General features: G+C 33.9%; 1 protein-coding gene across 1 annotated transcript; it reads right to left on the reverse strand.

Moving 5' to 3' along the window:
- Positions 1 to 2632: 2632 nt before the first annotated feature.
- Positions 2633 to 3259, reverse strand: LOC123664196. The gene has a single exon (XM_045598793.1). The coding sequence runs from the start codon at positions 3257 to 3259 to the stop codon at positions 2633 to 2635; it is 627 nt and encodes a 208-aa protein (XP_045454749.1).
- Positions 3260 to 17529: the final 14270 nt, after the last annotated feature.

The raw sequence follows: 17529 nt of genomic DNA on the forward strand, positions 1-17529 counted from the left end.
CACCAACTGCCCATGTACTTTTTGTCACGCTGCTATGAAAAATATGTGACCTCGAAGGTTAAAATCCAATTGTGCTTAGCCAGTGCCTGACAAGATTAACACGGTTACATAAAACATAGTCCCCTTTTAGCCACCTCATAGAGTGTTTATGGACATTTATCACACATGTTTTATTAGTAAAACATAAAAGTGTATTTTTGTGTAAACAATCGTTATACTACAGTTACACATTCTGAAATCATAATCAAAAATTATTAAAGTAGTTTTTAAAAGCAATTTAAAATCGTAATTTTAGAAATAAAATGGTTTTCTCTTTATACATTAAAATTTCTGCTTTATTATTTATTGTATTTTTATGCATAATTTTAAATAATTGTGTTTGCTGGCAAACTAAAAAACCGACTTCAATTACATCGACAAGTAATACAACGTAGGTAGATGCAAAAATAGTCAAGTAAATATGCATTATCAAAGATTACTCCAAAAGTTGTAATCTGATATCGATGAAGTTTAAATGTGACCACATGATAAACATCGGCTTTCGATTAAATTAAAAATCATCAAAATCGGTATACCAAGTAAAAAGTTATGCGGATTTTAATAATAATAATAATAATATTCTTTATTGCACACCATTAAAATATACAAACAAAAGTAGTATAATTAGAGGAAGATGTACAAAGGCGGTCTTATCGCTAAAAGAGCGATTTCTTCCAGACAACCTTGGGGTATAGGACAGCGCATAGAAAAGCGGTTAGGAAGTGTACAAATAATTGTTATAGAAATTATAATACATCACAATAGATTATAAAATTATACATACATATATACATACACACATATGCTTACACACTTACATACATTCACATATACACATATACTCATATATAAATATAAACAATTCATACATATTTATGTGATCCAAAGATGAAAAGACAATCATGGCGAATTTAGTGACAGATAGTGAGCCTTAAGATACTTTTTGAAGCTAAAGACTGATTGAGCTTGTCTTATAGAGAGAGGGAGAGAATTCCAGAGTTTAACAGATGTTACGGAAAAGGAGTTGGCGTAGAACGAAGAAGTGTGATTTGGGATCTTAAGAAGTAGATTTGAGTCAGATCGGAGAGACCGATCATGGGTGTCGCAGAGAAACGCAAAGCGTTCTTTGAGGTAGTGAGGTGTGTCACGATGGAATAATACACAATATAATAACGAGAGGATATGAGAATTCCTGCGAAGACGGATTGGGAGCCACTTGAGTTGCTTACGAAAGTTGGAGACATGGTCATATTTGCGAAGACTAAATATGAAACGTATGCAGAGATTCTGAAGACGCTCAAGCTTATTCAATTGCTCCTTGTTGAGGTCAGGATAACAAGTATCAGCATAGTCAAGAATTGGTAAAAGAAGTGACTGTGCTAACGCAATTTTAGCGGGCAGTGGAAGGAAATATTGAAGCCTTCGAAGTGATCCGACGGCTGCAAATAGCTTGCGGCTCAACTCGCTCAGTTGAGGTACCCAAGAGAGATGGCTATCGAAAATGACTCCGAGATTTTTTACCTTGTCGCTGTAAGGAATAGCGGAATTATTAAAAATGACAGGTGGTATGTGTGACCAATTTATTCGGCTCACTAGTTTTGGACTACCAATAATAGTCACTTGACACTTTGATGGATTGATGTTTAATCCATATGAGTTGCACCAATCAAGTATGTTGTTTAAATCGCTATTTATTCTTTGAATACATGTTGGTAAGTCAATCAGTTTGGCGTGGGCGTAAATCTGGAGATCGTCTGCGTAAAGGTGGTAGGAAGAAGATATATAGGGACAGATGGTATTTATAAAAATTGAAAAGAGGAGAGGAGATAAGACGCCTCCTTGTGGGACGCCAGCTTTTACGTCTAACCAGTCTGAGAAAATATCCTGGAAGCGCAAACTCTGCCGACGCCCAAACAAGTAGCTACGAAACCAGTCAATCACCGATGGAGATATGCCAAGGGATCTCATAACTGCAAGCAATATATCAAAATCTACAGTGCTGAACGCATTGCTAAAGTCTAGCAAGGTCAACACTGTGAGGCTCTGGCTGTCCATGGCGAGTCTGATGTCATCGGAGATCTTAACGAGAGCCGTAGCCGTACTGACCTTTACGGAAACCGGACTGACAAGTACTTAAGAGATTGTGTGAGGTAAGGAATGATGTAAGTTGTTGATGAACAAGGCGTTCCAAAACTTTGGACAGAAAAGGAAGGATAGCAATTGGGCGAAAATCGGAAAAAGCTGTTGAATTAGTTTTTTTGGGTAGAGGAATGAGTTGAGCGTCTTTCCAGCAGGCAGGAAAGGTATTGGAAGTTAAGGAATCATTAAATATGTGAGTTAGGACAGGTAAAACAGAATCTATAATAGGGATGATCATGTTACGACTGACGGAGTCAGAACCCACGGCGTTTGAGCTTACAGCTAAAATGCTCGCCTTGACATCACATACGGATAATTGAGAGAAGGTAAAATTTGTAGAAGGTAAAGGAGTCCTAATGGCAGAAAGATGGTTGAGGGTATTAGCCTTTGTCGTATCGTCAAAAGTGACAGTAGATGAAAAGTATTTATTAAGATTATTAACATCAACAGAATTTTAAGCAATTTGTTGTTTGATTTTGCCAACTCCGAGTGACTTGAGGAATCTCCAGACTTTCGCAGGGTCAGATTCCTCCAACACAGATTTGTGGATGTGGCGTCGTTGCGCATCCCTACACGCCTTGTTGCAGCGATTTCGATATTTTTTATATTTCTCCCTATTGGACGGGCTTGGATCTAATTTATACCGAGTTCTAGCACTGTTCTTCAACTGCTGTAGTATTCTGATTTCAGTTGTTAGCCAAGGGGCAGGGAGATGTTTCATGCGTACTGGTCGAATAGGAGCATGTTTGTCGAATAACTGGATCAGCTGAGAATTAAAAATATGTAGTTTATCATCCACCCCTGACGCAATAAATACGTCAGACCAGTCTATTTCAGCGGCATTTTTACGTAAAAGATCCAAATCAATACCACCAAAATTGCGCTGCAGAAGAATTCTTGGCTTAGCTTTAGGCGGCCGGACTTTATAGGAAAAAAATATGAGATCATGGTAAGAAAACTCTACGGCTGTGCACTGACCATGCTTTTCAACATGGTCAGGGGAGGAGACAAATATTAAATCAAGGAGAGTGGGAGAACAGTTAGGAGAGGAGTGAGTGGCATTCAGAGGGAGGATGTGCATGTTGGCAGAAGTAACAAGAGAGCGGAGTCGCGAAGCTCTGTTATCTTCGATTATCGAGGGTTTCCCTCGATTTCTCTAGGATCCCATCATGAGATCCTGGTTTCCTTATCATGGCACCACACTTAAGATATCTCCTTTTCAACAAAAAAAGAATTATCAAAATCGGTTCATAAACGACGAAGTTATCCCCGAACATACATTTGAAAAAAATGTTTTTTTTCTAAATTCGTATTCTACATAACAAAGGTACTATCATTTCACCAAAGGGCCGACTTTCTCCGAACGTTTAAACTAATCACGGTCAAGGTTCGTTGATATGACAATCGATCAAAAATTTTACTTCTGACCCCTAAACCTTAAAAAAAAACAATGATATTCACATAAAACTTTATTCAAATTGGCGCTTAAAAACACTTTTGTATCGTCACTTAAAAAGATTTATTGCTTAAATCGTAAAAGAATTTTAATATATTCGATTGTTATACCTATCTTGTTTCTTAAAACAATAAATAACAAATCTTTTTTTAAATAAAACTATTTTTAAAAGATAAGATACGAAAAAAAAAATTAAAATTATTTAACCTGTGTAAATGTCACTCATTTGTTTGGATTAATTGCTGCCAATGTTGCCAACATAGCTCGAATGATGTTGCCTATGTCACGTGAAGAAAAGACACGATGAAGATCCTGAGATCTGAGTGTATGGATGTCAATTTTATTGACGGCCATGACTGAATGGACGAGTGAATTCCATCATTCGATGACATATCTTTTAACCTGACGAGAACGTTATATTTTTTGAAACTTGGTTGAAGTACTTACTCCCTGGTGTCTATTACAGCGTCACCAGTGGAACGAGGGTTCAAATTCTCTGTCAAAGTGTTTTACTCAAAATACAATATATCAAACAAAAAAAATTATACAAATGAAAAAAGGCAAATATATATGTAAATAACAAAAAGAAAATGAAAAAATAGTTTAATGCAAGATTGAGTGCAATCTTGGCCAGTGGAAACATTTGTAATGAGTTGATCGAAATTGCGACAAGCGCTTGCTGTGATCACTGCGCCAACCAAAATTGCCAACCAAAACGCCGATCGATTGGCATTTTATCTCATTAAGATTTCGACCGATAACACTTCTCGTGACGCTCTCGTCATGCATTCACCAGCATACTCCCCAAGTCAAGCGAGCGTAAAGAGGTTTTACTTCAAAAACACCAGTCAACATATTACTTAACACACCTAACGATCGTTCGCTGGTACCAGCGGCACAGTGAACTACAGTCGCCAGTTCGTTATTATAAAGACGGCACACGTTGCATTTAGTGGTATGTCGCGTTCAGACCGGTCTCATCCGGGCCGACCGTTAGACTGCCCACGTGCCGATAGCTTTCTGTATGCCGCAGTTCCACTCGCTGTTGCTTATGTCTTCGGTTAAACAATTTGCCCAACAATAAGTATCTTATTATTAATATCGTTTTTGTAAGTTTTTAAAATATATTTTCTATAGAATTAAATATATTCAATGTGTCTGTTTGATATTATTATTGCAAAACAAATTGAGTTTGTTTGTCTGATTGTTTATTTAAATACCTGATATTGACAGGAACTTAGGCTTAATTAATTTTCTAAAATGATTTTGATGCCTTAAAAATAAAACCGCAAAAAAGAAAACGGACAGCTTGTCTATTAATTATAGATAATGATAATAAATGTTTTATCTTCCAGATAAAAAAAAAAACAAACACACAACAAACAAAACTTCGCTAAATAGAAATAACTTTAGAATAAAGTTTAAAAAAAGCACAGAGAAAAGTAATAGTTTGTAACAAACAAAATTACTACACGTTTACTTACAATCTTAGTGTATTTCATTCCATCATCGTAACCCTGGCCTGTTGGAGTAACCAACGATGGCCTTAAGAATGGCATTACAAGAATTTCGGAGTTTTTCTCAACTGGTATAAGATTCCTAATGTTGGCAAAAAGATCAGGCAACACCGCTTCTGCGAACTTACTCGCTCTGCTGTATCTAAACATGCCTATCGAAGTCTATACATTATAATACTTAGCGCTGATAGCGTTAATAAACACAGAACCAAGGATTGTAAATGCATGACAACTATTAAAATTATAAATTTGACAATACACTTACGATCACTTTTTTTTTATCTAGTTATCTCAGACAGTTAAGATAAATTGGAGATTGTTTGGGTTTCGATAAAAATGTTTAATTCACCAAAAAACGACATGACCTTAAATCATATTTAAAAACAGGTGCTTATTGCTGTGTGTGTGTGTGTGATACATTGAATGACTGCTTTAATTTTGCCTGTAGATCCTAGACATGTACAACATAAGTATGTAGGTACGTGGTACATCTATAGTGTTTAAAGGCTTTTAAAAATTCTTAAAAGCTGGTCATTTCTAGGCCTTTTCCTTAGCTTTTCTCATATATATTACATACATTATTGAATATATATAATTACATTCAAATAAATGACAATCGGAAACATTAAATCAAATAAATGTTCTTAACTGTTATGATAATACGGTTCTGTCAATAAAATGTTCACAATCTTACTTTTTATATGAGAAAATAAATAAATTTAAATTATAATTTTTATTATGTGGTCTTCCTCATCATCGAACAGTGGATCTTAACTGGAACTTATGGCTCTCACACTCACACATCCATTTGGTTGCTTTCTAGAATGTTTGTAATATCGCAATATTGTTACAATGGTGCTTAAGTTGTCGATGAATATCTTCATGAAGGTTGTTTTTTTTTTTAATAATGATATATTATTTATTTTAAACTGAAATAGAATGCACCCGTCATACTGCAGAGCCAAAACACGACGACGGCTTTATGCGCTCTTCATGGCAGGGAGACCCACAAGGACACACCGACACCAGAATCATTTATTTGCGTAAGTACATATCTGGCCAAAGCGGAAATCGAACTAACAAACATACAATAAGAATACACCATAATGATTGTTTTATATAAACGTGAGTAATACAACTGAGTTATCTGAGTCTTAAGAAATTTTTGATGATTGTTGTTGAAGTGAAAAATGTATCGAATTAACCTTAACTAATTAATACATTTAAAAAAAAAAACGTGCTTTAGACCACACGACTGACTCTCAACTTCCGTTCGCCACGCCCGATCACACTTTTAAACTTTCTAAATTTTCAAACGTGTGCTGTGTGGATACGGCTTTAAAGAATATAGCCACCCCCTCTCTTCCCGTGGGTGTGGTCCGTAAGAGTCGCAATAAGGGATAACACAGTTCCACTACCACCTTGGAACTTATAAAGCCGACCGATGGCGGGATAACCATCCCACTGCTGGCTTTGAAATAGACAGGCTGAAGACGGGCAGCAGCGTCTTCGGTGCGACAAAGCCAGCCCTGTGGTCACCAAACCGCCTGCCCAGCGCGGTGACTACGGGCAACACAGATGAGTTCACGCCATTTTTGGCGCGAACTTGTTGAGGCCTATGTCCAGCAGTGGACTGCAGTAGGCTGAAATGATGAATTTTCAAACGTAATTTTTTGTTACTTTCGTAAATTTCAAAAATTTTATTTCAAAATCGCTCCTCCAAGTAATGCTTGATTTACCGCTATTTATTTTGATTATCTCGATATTTCGGTGACGTTACAGACGTCATGGCCATGAGCGACACAAAATGACAAACGCAGTAAGTTCCGTGCAAGTAATAGTTGTTGCAATCCTCTGCAAGACATGGGCCTCCCCGAGTTCGCGCCAGACATCCCGATTTTCCGCAATCCTCATCCTACCACGTCTTTCCAAAGCATTGTGAGACATCCTCCGGCCGCTGGACCGACGATCGACGTTATCTTTTTAAAACACTATCCTTATTTAATAGTCAATCTCGATTAATTAATTATTGTTTTAACACCTTCGTGTATACAATACTAACCGATTCGTGCAGTTTTACCCGTTTTGACCTACATACTCTGACTTATATACTTACTATTTGTGTATATAACACGATGCTTAGAAAACTGAAAGTTATATATACTTAATTTTAAAGTAAATAAAGGAAAATCTTTGAAATATATAGACTGGGTACGAGTTAAGCGAGAGACTAAAAATTAAACCAACGTATACATTACAAACCATATCTTAGATGAGACAATGGAGGCCGTAGTTTAGGAACAAAATAGTTTTAGAACTGAACTTTAACTGAGCTTACAAGGGTATATAGTTATATACGTATCGGTCGAAAATTTCTATTAAAAGGATGTATGGAACCACTTAGAATCACTTGTGCTTTGTTTTAAGTGTCATACGAGTATCCGCTTATCAATCTAAATAATCCATGAGCACTTAGTTTCTATTATTTAGACGTAAATAAATAATTACTGCGAGGTTTTATTTTAAAGTATTCCGTATATAAAGTCACCACTAATTTGACTAATGATAAAATTTGAAACGCTAAAAATATAATATAATAAATAACTAAACAAGTAGGTATATTAAATAGTTAATTTAATGTTTTAAAATTTTTAGAGTTAGTATTAGGGGTTATTTTTGTGTAATTATTATTATTTGTTATAATTATAAAATAAAGTGATAACTTGAATGGGTTCCCTCTACTTCTGAATAGCGTCATTTTTTTATATACTCTCCCCTCTCTTCTCGCGATTAAGGATATATATTTATTTTTATTTTTATTTATTTATTTACTTTATTATTTATTTATAGGCACTTTTTTATATAACTAGGTGAGCAAACAAGCGTACGATTCACCTAATGTTTAGCGATTACTGTAGCTTATGGACCCCTACAACACCAGTAGCATCCTCCCCCCCAGGAGCACATGTGACTCACCACAGGATCACAGCACCGCTTGAAAGCAGTATTATTTAGCTGTGATCTTCTGTACGGTCGAGTTACTTCCCCAGTCGGGCTGCTCTAAATTTTGAGCAAGAAATTTATCGTGCTGTGCCCCTCAGTTGAATTTTCTAACAAAGAAAGATACTATTATAAATTAAAAAGTAAAACACATGTATTAATGTCCTTAAAACGAAATTAGGATATTAGTGTAAAAACCAACCAAGTAACTCTACTAATAACTACAAAAGTGTGGTCTATGGTATGATAGAAACATTAATAAAAGTAAAAAAAAAAGATTGTGCATTAGACCACACGACTAAAGTTAAACTTCTTGAGCTCCATCTTATATCTCCCTCTCAACTTCTGTTCGCCTCACCCGATCACATTTTTCGTAACGCTCTCGTCACGCACTCACCAGCTTCCTCCCCAAGTCAGTCGTGCGTACAAAATTTTTACTTCAAACAGTGTATCTATCAGCTCCGACACATAACTGGAGTTTACTTCTTAACTCCTAAGCGTCAGCGCCAGTTTGACACGATTTCACTTCTCAATATTTTATTTCATACCTCTGAACTTATATCGTTTGATTAAAAAAAATTTTATCTTCTCTTTAGGATCTCCAAAAATATACACAACGGAACCCAATAATATAATATCCAATCCGTTAGCGCGTCAAGTGCCAACACGCTAACATTTCAAATTTAACAATAAACTTACACATAACTTATACAGCGAATTTAAAGTCACATAATTCTTTATTTCCACTCATAGACACAAGAATTCATGTTCGGAATTATAAATAAACGTGTGGGCGTCATAAATGAGTGAAGGATCACGTTTTTAATACAAACGTCATCTTTTTCGATATAAATATCTATTAAAACATTTTAAGGCTGTTATCAGTCATATTTGTTTTGTGCGTGTTTTTTATATGTTAGTGTTCACACCGCTTTATTTATTTTGTTCAATAAAATAAAATTAAATTAATAACTTGTAAATAAAAAAACAGAAATAAAGATCTTAATTCATACAACGTAGGTAGACGAAAAAATTGTTAGAAAATACGCATTATCGAAGATTACTCCAAAAGTTGTAACCAGATCTCGATGAAATTTAAATGTAACCACATGATAAACATCGGCTTTCATATAAATTAAAAATCATCAAAATCAGTACCACCAGTAAAAAGTTATGCGGATTTTCGAGAGTTTCACTCGATTTCTCTGGGATCCCATCATCAGATCCTGGTTTCCTTATCATGGTACCAAACTAGGGATATCTCCTTTCCAACAAAAAAAGAATTATCAAAATCGGTTCATAAACGACGGAGTTATCCCCGAACATACATAAAAAATGTATATATATATATACGGTCGAATTGAGTAACCTCCTCCTTTTTTTGAAGTCGGTTGACAATGAAATCGTTAATGTTATTAGCGTGATGGGGTCGTCCTGTACATCCTATACATTCGTGTAAAATATATTGATTGATTGATTGATTAGAAACTTAACATCCCACAGACGGACAAAGGCCCAGTTCTCCATATAGTAGAAAGTATTAAGCTCAATCCACCATACTGAATATCTACACCAATGCTGATATCAGAAAACTCAGAAGAAATTGTCTACATAGATACCTAAATCATAACTTCAGCCTATCGCAGTCCACTGCTGAACTTGCAGAGGACCAAACTAATTTTAAAATATTACACAATTTATTTTTGAATATTATAAAATAAACTATACTTAAGAGTTTAGTATTCTATGTCCGTTGTCTGTATATTAAAGTCTTTTCGTCAAAACATACATACATAACTATAACTTTAACTGTAGTAACGAAGCAAGAGACGCCGCGGGCTACAATTAGGCGTAAAACGTAATCTGAAGTATCCGAGTGCTTATATTATGTTAATAGGGTTGCCTTTATGTAACATATTTTTAAATGTAATAATGCCACAGAAATAAATTTTCGATAGTCTTTAGAATAGAAATAATGTAACATAATATGTATTAAAAATATCAATTTTTTGATAAATATATAAGGATAGAAAAATAAATCCAGTTATTTAAATTGCTATGTAAATAAATTAAAATAAGAACCGTTATTTATTATTTCTTTTTTATATATATTTTTATCTTTACTAATATTTAAAAAAAAAAACGAAGATTTTTGTTTATTTGTAATGGATACGATGAAACACGTATGGGACCGATTTTACGACCGATAAATTTTAATTCAATTTTCATTATACTTTTACGAATTATCTTGGACAGTATCACAAAAATGTGACAATTATTTAAATTTTACGAGTTTGACAATTCGACAGGACCAACTGAAAATTTGAACTTTTCAGAAATCTTAACTATTAGGTACATATAAGTACTTCACGCGTTTGAAAGTTCACAGAACAAGACAAGTGTGGTTCTGTGGGGTTAGTAAATATTAAAATATATGCTGGGCTTAAGTTTATTATGATTGCTCGCAAACGAAGAACAAACTACTTCAAGTTACATCGACAAGTTATTGAAGATAAGCCAAAAAGTACTTGTTAGATTTCGATTAAAAAAGAATCATAAAAATCGATACAACCAAGTAGTAATAAGTTATCAGTTATCACACATAAAAAAGTCAAATTGAGGGCCTCCTTAATTTAAAGTCGGTTACAAAATCGAATGTATAACAAAGCCACAGATTTAACCTTCACTGAACACTTACAAAGTACAACCCTATAAAACCCATGCTGTTAGAACTAAACCCGTAAACTAAACAAAGATCAAATATCAAAATCGGCGACTGGATGTGAGCGAGTCATTAAAATTCTGCTGCAGTAACACAACACGTCAGTTCTTTGATAAGAATTACTAAGTAACTATATCAAACATTAGTTTTTCGTCTGCAGTTTCGCCACGTAGGTTTTTACACGTCACTCAGTGATGACAGAGAAAAAAATTATATGTTTCAACGGGCGGTTTAAATCATGTATCAATTACTCTACAATAGTACTAGGATTGGCCACGAGTTACCAAAGTTCACAACTGCTGATAGCTATCGCAGGTTCGTTTCTCGTTGGTGATAAAAGTATTGTAAGTCATATAAGATACAGATATATATATTGAAGATGTATTCTGTATAATTATTTTATAAATATACTTATTTATTTCTGTCAGTAGAGTATACTAGTAATTTTGTTGCCGATGCGTCTTTTTAGAATCTACGTTCCGAATTGCTTTTATCTTTACTTAATTCAATTTATTAAATAGTAAATATACTTTTTAAAACGTCTATTTAAATATACTTCAGAAACTTATTTTAATAAAGTAATTTTTGATGTTGCGTGTGTTTTGTGTTTCCGAAACATATTACTTCAACCTACTAGGATGTATTGAAGTTAAGACGTATTTTTTTTTTATTTTAAAAAAATATAAATTAATTCAAATAATGACTTATCTATACCAATTATAAAGTTAAAGAATTTGTTTTTATGGTTGTTTGAACACGCTAATCTCAGATACTATTGGTTCGGTTGGTTATTTTTCTCTCAGATAGTCAGTCTACCTCGGCTATATGTCAGTTTCGCTATAAAGACGTGTTCAAACGCAATCTTGTGGCTTGTCATATACCAACTGAGAGTTGGGAGAGTCTGGCACGTCAAAGACCGGAATGGCGTCGAACCATTCACAAAAGTGTCGACCGTTTTGAATCTGCGCGTCTAGAAAACCTTGATATGAAACGCCAAGTACGGAAGACTAGGCCAAAACCCTCCTACTTTTACACATACGATTCAGCTGGCCAACTATACTGTGCATCTTGCAACCGAGTCTTCAAAACTAAATTCGGTTTCGCTAGCCATATTAGAGCCCACCAGCGTAATTTATAGGAGTCGCCCTCACCGGATACGGTGTGGACGACATGATGATGATGTCGGTTTAAAAATTTAGTACGTTTTTCCTCAATTTAACAAGAGTAAAATCGCAGGGCCAACGAGTATAACTGAAATATTATTCTTCTAAATAATGACTCTGATGATGAATGATCAATGGAGCCAAACCAGCACGGGAAATTTCGCCAATGTCACGTAAAACGGATCACACACGAAGGACAAAGATCGGTACAGTCAAGATTACCCTCTATACAGCTTTGAAGACTAAAAAAGTAGGTTATTATAAAACTCAACATTTTTCTAAATTGTTGTCTTGTGTTGTTTTTAGCTGTTGTTTAAATTTTTACAACGAGCGAAACAATCGTTTGAAATGCGTTATTGGTAATTTTGCATATTTCTATTATTTTGTTTTACGTCATTCATAGAAAACTACTAGACTGTCACGCCTGATCAAAGGCATCGCTTAATGACTTCAATGACCATGCTTCAATACAACTGCCTCAAAACAAGACGACCGTAATATAAAACCCTATTTTCTCAACAACAAAAAAAGACGAACAAAAACGTGATAGATTGTAAAAATGTAGACAGTCGTACCTTTTTTCTGGTAAAATTATTAGCTTTATTTTCGGTCACATGTAAGTCGCTTTATGAGTTGTAACAAAAGCTTTACAAAGAGCCCGCTGTGCATCATACTTTCAGGGCTGTAACTTCAGAATTGTAGTACCTATAGATTTTATTATATAAGCCTAATTTTACATAATATGTTATGTTAAATATTTTATTTATTCGTTAGTTGATAGTAAGTTACTTTAAATAATGAATAAATAAATAAACGCCTATGACTCAACAGCCCCCAGTAGGATTTTCTCCTGTGTCGGGGGTCCGGAAACATACACAATAAACAAGCACAAACTAGACCACGAGAAACATCTATATGGCAAATACAAATGTTTGTAGTGAGCGGGGATCGAACCCGCGACCGCCAGCGCAACAGCTAGCAACAGCTTGTGACCGTTGCGCCAACGCTTAAATTGTTGCATTTTGTATATATATATATATATATATATATGTATATTTAACCACTGATAGTGAACCGTAATTGTGATTTTTTATTTATTAAAAAGACATTTTTACGTCATATTTATTTATATATTTTTACTAGGTGACCCCTCAAACGTTGTTTTGCTATATATGTTTTTAACTCCCTTAATAACTTAGGGGTATTCAAAATAGATGTTGACCGATTCTCAGACCTACCCGATATACTCACAAAATTTCATAAAAATCTGTCCATCCGTTACGGAGGAGTATTTTAACTAACATTGTGACACGAGAATTTTATATATAGACGAGAATTTTATATATAAGATTAGGAAGGAAGAATTAATACTTACGTCTGCTAATAAAAATAATAATAATTGTGTTTGCAGGCAAAAAAAGAAAAACCGACTTCAATTATATCGACAAGTAATACAACGTAGGTAGACGAAAAAATTGTCGAGTAAATACGCATTATCAAAGATTACTCCAAAAGTTTTAATCAGATCTCGATGAAATTTAAATGTGACCCACATGTTAAACATCGGCTTTCCATTAAATTAAAAATCATTAAAATCGGTACACCCAGTAAAAAGTTATGCGGATTTTCGAGTTTCCCTCGATTTCTCTGGGATCCCATCAGCAGATCCTGGTTTCCTTACCATGGTACCAAACTAGGGATATCTTCTTTCCAACAAAAAAAATGAAAATCGGTTCATAAACGACGGAGTTATCCCAGAACATACATTAAAAAAAAAAAATATATATATATATATATATATATATATATATACGGTCGAATTGAGTAACCTCCTCCTTTTTTTGAAGTCGGTTGAAATTTTTAAGAATGTTATGTTATAATAAGCATTTTTCTTGTTACGTTTGTCCATAGTTATATTAATTTGAATTTTGTTACTAATATTTATCCTTCTATAGTAAATGTGAATAATGTATTTATTTTTCGTCATGTTCCATTTAACTATTAGGTATTTAATACATAATTATGCAGTGTTTGTTAATCTACAAATGCGATGTATGATGATGATAATTTTTAATAATGTTGTTGTGTTTATTTTATTAAATTATTATAAAGAATAATAGAAATACAGAGTAAATATTTTTTGGTGTTTTTGTCACTTGAAGAAAGTACTTTATTTAAGTACTTTATGTTGGATTCCTGTGAAATATGTAAATAAATAAATAATAACATAGATACAAATATATAGATATCTATAGAACAAAATCTGCTACAATCAACCGTAGCAGGTCATAACGTGATGTATTATGACCCATAGTTTACGTCAATATACAAACTATATATCGTATTGACAGACTATAAACACATTACAAACAACAAACAAACATTACAGCGAGCATTATCTATTAAGATAATAAAATGTAACGAGTCGCTGTCTATACATTCAAGTTAAATGAGATTTTAAATACAAAAATATAAAAATAAATAAAACTATAACGAACTCAAACCTACTACATAGTAGGATATTGTTTGCTCATTATATTTTAAACCTGTATTTCGACACCAGCAATTTATACTAAGCTAACTCTTAAAAGTGAACTTTACAATAGAGGCTTATAAAAGGGAAAAACGTGATACCTTTTATATTAATTAAGAAACTTATTTGAAATTTGGTATCTTTAATAGTTAATTTATTCATTGCAATTTCACAATTTTCTTATTGCATATAAAAACACATTTTATCAAGTTCGCATTAAAAAAACAAACTTATCGGAAAGTTGCATTGGCGTAGTATTAATTGTTGGTGTCGATTTATACATTTAATTTTAAAATATACACAAAAACAACTAAAAACTTAAAAATCTCACAACCTTTAAAAGCAATGCAGTTAGAAATTTCTGGAACAAATAATTTTAAGCAAAAAAAAAAAAGATCTAAGGATCACTAACAATGCGTTAAGCTTTCTCTCCTATTGCACCCCAGTAAGTCATACGTACATTGTCCGTCCGTATACCTGCATTACAATTACCAACAAAAAAATCTTTTGTATTAGTTTCCGGGACCCATGGATTTTTTTCTAGCGAAATTTCAAAGCTGTTACCATTTATACTTCGTTCTGTACTCTATTGTTAAGTAAATGTTAAGTTAAGGCACCTCGTTTCAAACTTTAAAAAATCAAACACGAACCTAAGCTGTACTTTATACTTTGATGTATTTTCAATTAAAAGTAACCGTTTTCCAGCCAAACACTTCAGACTAATGAAAGTTAAAGTAACTTGGTTACTCATATTGTCTTTTCGTGTTTTCTATACAAACACTAGCTGACTGTGCAAAAGTTTTCTTGCCGCTAAACGCTATTTAAAAAAAGGGGTTGGTGGTAGAAGGGTGAAAATTTAGGGTTGTATGTATTTTTCAACGCCAAATCGTGATAAAATACAATATAAATAATTTATCTAAAAATTAAAAAAATATTTAGGGGTGGACTACCCTTAACATGTAGGGGGATGAAAAATGGATGTTGTTCGATTCTCAGATCTACCCAATATGCGCACCAAATTTCATGAGAATCTGTCAAGTCGTTTCGGACGAGTTTAACTACAAACACCGCGACACGAGAATTTTATATATTAGATTAACCGACTTCCAAAAAAGGAGGAGGTTCTCAATTCGACTGTATTTTTTTTTTATGTATGTTACATCAGAACTTTTGACCGGGTAGACCGATTTCGACAAATTTTGTTTTAATCGAAAGGTGGTGTCTGTCAAAACTGATGCTTATCATGTGTTCACATTTAAATTTAATCGAGATTTGATTACAGCTTTTTGAGTAATTTTTAATAACGCGCTTGGCTATTTTTCGTCTACCTACGTTGTATTATTTAATTGTCGATGTAATTGAAGTCGGTTTTTTTTTTCGTTTGCGAGCAAATACTTATTCAATCCTTTAAACGTTATTATTTCCTCGTAAAATCCTGTAAATATTGAATGTATTAATACCTGCATTTAGTCATTTTTGTTCTTTCTTATGTTAAATATGTAAAATGGAATAAAATTAAACATTAAATATCTCTAATGAATGTAATGTGAGCACGTAATGTAGCTGAACATATATTACCAACAATGTCGGTTTATGGTCATGGTTTATGGTCGGTCATGTATCGCTGGAGCAGAGACCACGTGTTGGCAAATGCAGTGTGGTACGCCCTTCGGCCCGATGAACTAACGATATACATAAGTTCGCCGGTGGAGGCCTATGCCCAGCAGTGGACTACGATAGGCTGAAGCAAGCAAGAAGACAATTAATAAAATATGAACTATATCAACAGTCTCAAAAATAGTATCAAGGTTGTAATCTCGACCATACCGATCAATCTCTTTCGCGTCTTTCCTATTCCATGTGACAATTGCGAAATCATCTGTGTTATTTTAACACAATAGCAACACCGTGGCTTTCAGCCATCAATTTTAATAAATTAATACCAAACTATAGTCAACTATAAAAAATGGTAAATATACATGTAATATGTAAAAATATTTATTATAATTAAACGTCGTATTCGAAATTTTGATTAAATTTAACAAATTGGTTTTCCACTGCCCTTTAACTAGAAACACAGAGTCTGTTACGTGTGTATTAAGAAACTTTTGGGAGGTCTTAAATGTTCAACTAAATAGAAAACACATCTTAAAAAATATTCAATTTTATTATAAGACAATAGATAGTAAATGTTATGGCACCCCACTTGGCACCCCGACAAAATTTCTTGTTGCTGAGTTTATGTTCTGTTTCTTTACAAACTTTTAACCAATTGTTCCATTGATTCCTAAGACACTTTTGTCTCATAGTTTCAAAGTAAATACATTTAGTAAGACCACCTATAAAGTCGCCGTGGCGTGACATATTTGTGCATTATTAATGTGACAAATGTTGTAAAAATTTGCTGTGTTATTACGGCAATAAAGAATATAGCCACCCCCTGTCTTCCCGTGTGTGTCGTAAGAGGCGACTAAGGGATAACACTGTTCCACTAACATCTTGGAATTTAAAAAGCCGACCGATGGCACGATAACCATCCAACTGCTGTCTTTGAAATACACAGGCCGAAGACGGCAGCAACGTCTTAGGTGCGACAAAGGCAGCGATCACCAACCCGCCTGCGCAGCGTGGTGGTGTGGCTATGGCCAAAACACATGAGTTCACGCCATTTTTGGTGCGAACTTGTGGAGGCCTATGTCCAGCAGTGGAAGAAAACTCAAGTTTCTATATTCAAGTAAAATTTAAAAGTACTTAGACTGTCATTTTACAAAATATGTTCGTATTTTAGTAGTAGTAGTTATGAATATTTTCATATTTAGTTGGTAGAAGCTAGCTTGCACAGATAAACATCACATAGAAACTCCACAGTTACTCATTTAAAAATTATCAATTATTAAAAATGCTTTCAATGCTTTACTAACCAATAATAAAATTAATAAAATTAATAATTTATACATCCT

This window comes from Melitaea cinxia, chromosome 21, assembly GCF_905220565.1.
Source record: "Melitaea cinxia chromosome 21, ilMelCinx1.1, whole genome shotgun sequence".
NCBI lineage: Eukaryota > Metazoa > Arthropoda > Insecta > Lepidoptera > Nymphalidae > Melitaea > Melitaea cinxia.

Excerpts from the sequence above, each read along its gene's own strand:
- LOC123664196 (XM_045598793.1), bottom strand. The coding sequence starts at position 3,259 with ATGCACATCCTCCCTCTGAATGCCACTCACTCCTCTCCTAACTGTTCT.